Source organism: Mandrillus leucophaeus, unplaced genomic scaffold (assembly GCF_000951045.1).
Source record: "Mandrillus leucophaeus isolate KB7577 unplaced genomic scaffold, Mleu.le_1.0 Scaffold22, whole genome shotgun sequence".
In the NCBI taxonomy this organism is placed as follows: Eukaryota; Metazoa; Chordata; class Mammalia; order Primates; family Cercopithecidae; genus Mandrillus; species Mandrillus leucophaeus.
The window spans coordinates 1,017,179-1,020,886 of NW_012102254.1; the positions used below are offsets into that span (position 1 = coordinate 1,017,179).

General features: G+C 53.6%; 2 protein-coding genes across 2 annotated transcripts in view; both read right to left on the reverse strand.

The window, feature by feature from the left end:
• Nucleotides 1–1,872, reverse strand: part of CCDC36 (coiled-coil domain containing 36) — an 83,273-nt gene extending 81,401 nt beyond the window's left edge. The window contains exon 1 of the mRNA XM_011980927.1: nt 1,803–1,872. The gene's annotated coding sequence lies outside the window, so the exon portion shown is untranslated. The remainder of the gene's footprint in view (nt 1–1,802) is intronic.
• On the reverse strand, nt 913–2,583 carry LOC105540355. The gene has a single exon (XM_011980926.1). The coding sequence runs from the start codon at nt 2,353–2,355 to the stop codon at nt 1,387–1,389; it is 969 nt and encodes a 322-aa protein (XP_011836316.1). The 5' UTR covers nt 2,356–2,583; the 3' UTR covers nt 913–1,386.
• Between the last annotated feature and the right edge of the window lie 1,125 nt (nt 2,584–3,708).

Consider the following 3,708-nt stretch of genomic DNA (forward strand, 5'->3'; position numbering starts at 1 on the left):
GCCAGGATGGTCTCGATCTCCTGACCTCGTGATCCGCCCGCCTCGGCCTCCCAAAGTGCTGGGATTACAGGCTTGAGCCACCGCGTCCGGCCCCCAATTTTTTTAAATTATAGTAAGCGGCCGGGTGCAGTGACTGAAGCCTGTAATCCCAGCACTTAGGGAGGCCGAGGCAGGCGGATCACGAAGTCGGGAGATCAAGACCATCTTGGCTAACACAGTGAAACCCCGTTTCTACTAAAAATACAAAAAATTAGCTGGGCGTGGTGGCATGCATGCCCTTGCGATCCCAGCTACTCGGGAGGCTGAGGCAGGAGAATGGCGCGAACCTGGGAGGTGGAGCTTGCAGTGAGCGGAGATCGTGCCACTGCACTCTAGGCTGGGCAACAAAGCAAGACTCCGTCTCAAAAAAAAACAAACAACAACAACAAATATGGTAAGTACACCCTTATTCTCAATATGTCTAAGAACCAGCTGGGGCTTAATGTACTGAAACTCAGGTTCTTTTGTGCATGTATTTATCTCCACGCTACCTGTATAGGCTTTTAAATTCCCAGAGGATGGAAATCCCATCTCCCTAAAGCTCTCTTTGAAGATACTAGTAAGAGGTATTCATTCTAAGGTGGAACACCGGTCATTCCAAGGTAAATGAAAACTGAAATGCACAGATTAAAAACTTTCATCTCTCACTCACTTTCCTATTAAAGGAAGCATAAAAGGGGAGAAAAAGTTGAGTGCATAGAAGGAATGGAACTGCATACAAGGGAAGGGCCCTGGCAGGGTGGGTAACAAGGGAGGAACACGTGAGGGGGAGAGAATCACCCCCAGTGGCATGGACTACCCCATCTGACCACCGTCGTCAACTCTAAGGTGAGAATCTTTTCTAATTTTTTTTTTTTTTTTTTTTTTGAGACTGAGTCTTGCTCTGTCGCCCAGGCTGGAGTGCAGTGGCGCGGTCTCGGCTCACTGCCACCTCCGCCTCCCGGGTTCTAGTGATTCTCCTGCCTCAGCCTCCCAAGTAGCTGGGATTACAGGCATGCGCCACCACGCCCGGCTAATTTTTGTATTTTTGGTAGAGACGGGGTTTCGCCATGTTGGCCAGGCTGGTCTCGAGCTCCTGACCTCAGGAAATCCACCTGCCTCAGCCTTCCAAAGCGTGGCGTCAGCCTTCGCGGACGGCCTACTGCAAGAATCTTGAGGCTGCGATATGAGGCCCTCCAGGTGCCCCTCCCATTCCTCCACTGCAGAAAGTTCTAGCAGAATAAAGCAGGTCTCTTACTCAGACGTCAGGCCCCCTGTGGCCCCCGCCAGGCCCGCATCAAACACCAATGGCCGGCAGTCCTCTCTAATTTTCCGCCTCTTCTTTACCTGGAGACACGCTCTGAGCTCCTAGACCAAATCCTTCTCATGTCTTTCCAGAGGCCTCACAGGGTTTTCCCTACTCATAATCAAAGAGAAATCCCAGCGGGCTTCTCTGGGTTTCCGCTCACTCTGCCCCCCCGCCCGGGCCGACGCGGTCTCACTCAACTCCAGGCGGGGATCTGGAGAGGAGGTCGCAGAACCCTGTGAATCGAATGAAAACTGCTCTCCAAAGATAAGCGCGGAAGTGAAGCCTCCTTCAAGAGCCAGAGCTGCCATCGCCATTCGGAAAGAAACGGCAGGGGAGGGACTATAAGACCAACGTCCCGGGAAAGCCCGGGAGGACCCCTGGAATCCTGAACCCAGACCCACGGCCCCATCCGGCTTCTCAGCCCCTCCCCCCGCCTTCCCCCAGCCCACCCTACCCAAACCCCTCCTGTCCCCACCTCTTGCTGCTGGCGCGCGCCCGACCTGGGGCTGCCCTGACGTGGCTTCGAGGTGGCCGCGTCCAGCTGCAGCTGCCACAGCACGCGCGGCCCCGCCCCCAGGTCCTCTTCTGACCAATAGGGATTTCGTCCCGTCCCAGGGCCCCGCCCCGCCACGACAGGCAGCTAACGGTTTTAACTGTCCTAACGGCAGCACGCGCGGCCCCGCCCCCGGTGTCTCGACCAACTGGGATTCCGTCCCTTCCCCAGGGCCCCGCCCTCGCCACGACAGGCAGTTAACGGTTTTAACCGTCCTAATGGTCTCAAATGCGCTGATCGTGGGCCCCGCCAAGCCACCTGCCTGGTGCCACACCGCCGCATGCCACACCCAGCCCACATGCACCCCATGCAGCGTTCCCTCACACCCCCACACTGACACCGGAATGGCCACCCTCGGCCCACCTGGCGTGCAGACCTGCTCACTTGTCGCTCGATCTACACCCCATTGTGTATGACCAGAACAAGGAGGCCCTGGTCCCCAAGAATGACGAGGCGCCACCTGTGAGGACAGCATGTGGGGTGGACCTGGTGGCCAGGGGCCAGAGCACGGATGATGCTCGGGTGGTCTGAGCAAGGGCAGGACAGGAGGAGCAGCTGGGACGAGAGGCGCTGTGGGCAGATGGGGACATCGAACGGGGCCCCCTGGAGGAGAGAGAAAAGAGGCAAGAAATCGTCTGAGGTTCCTGGCCCGCCGGATGCTGGAGTGGCCTGAGGGCAGGGACAGTGGGGGTAGGCAGGAAGGATCTATGAAACTCTGCCTCTGGTGCTTATTAGATGACTTTAAAAGCAAAAAACATGCTTGAGACCAGTCTGGGCAGCATGGCGAAACCCCAGCTCTACAAAAAAATTAGTCCGGCGTGGTGACACGTGCCTATGGTCCCAGCTACTCAGAGGCTGAAGCGGGAGGATCGCTTGAACCCGGGAGGTAGAGGCTGCAGTGAGCCGAGATCGCGCCACTACACTCCAGCCTGGGCGACAGAATGAGATCCTGCCTCAAAAAACAGGATGCGATCACCAATGGAGTATAAATGGAAAAGAGATTGGATTGAGCCCCAGGACACACCAGTTTAGAGGCCTTTGGAGATGAGGGAAAAGCAGCCAAGGAGTTGGAGCAAGACTGGTCGGGAGACGAGGAAAGAATACCATGAGAATGAGGCATTCTGGAAGGCACCTGGAACTGCTTCAAAGACGAGGCAGAGATCAGCTATGACAAATGCTGCGGATGTGTTCAGGAAAGACTGGTTAGAATTAACGTTGGGTGACCTTGGTAGGAGCAGTTACAGTGATGTAGTGACAATAAAAACCTGATTTGTGTTTGGATTCAAAAAATCAGGAGGAGAGATTTGGCATATCCATACAATGGAAAACTACTAAGCAATAAAAAGGAATGAACAATGGATGCAACAACATGAATAAATTTCAAAATGATTATGTTGAGTGAAGGCCAAACACAAAAGAACACATACTGTATGATCCCATTTACATAAAATTCGAGAAAATGCAAATTAATCTATAGTGACAGAAAGCAGAGGTGTGGCGTTGCCTGAGGCAAATGAGTGCCATAAGGAAAAATTGCGACTAGGCAGAAGGAAACTTGGGGTGATGGACGTATTTACTATCTTCTTCTTTTTTTTTTTTTTTTTTTTGAGACGGAGTTTCACTCTCGTTGCCGAGGCTGTATTTATCTCCATGCTACCTGTATAGGCTTTTAAATTCCCCGAGGATGGAAATCCCATCTCCCTAAAGCTCTCCTTGAAGACGCTAGTACAACATCGTTTGAACCTGGGAGGCTGAGGTTGCAGTGAGCCGAGATCGCGCCACTGCACTCCAGCCTGGGCAACAGAGCGAGACTCCCTCTCAAAAAAAA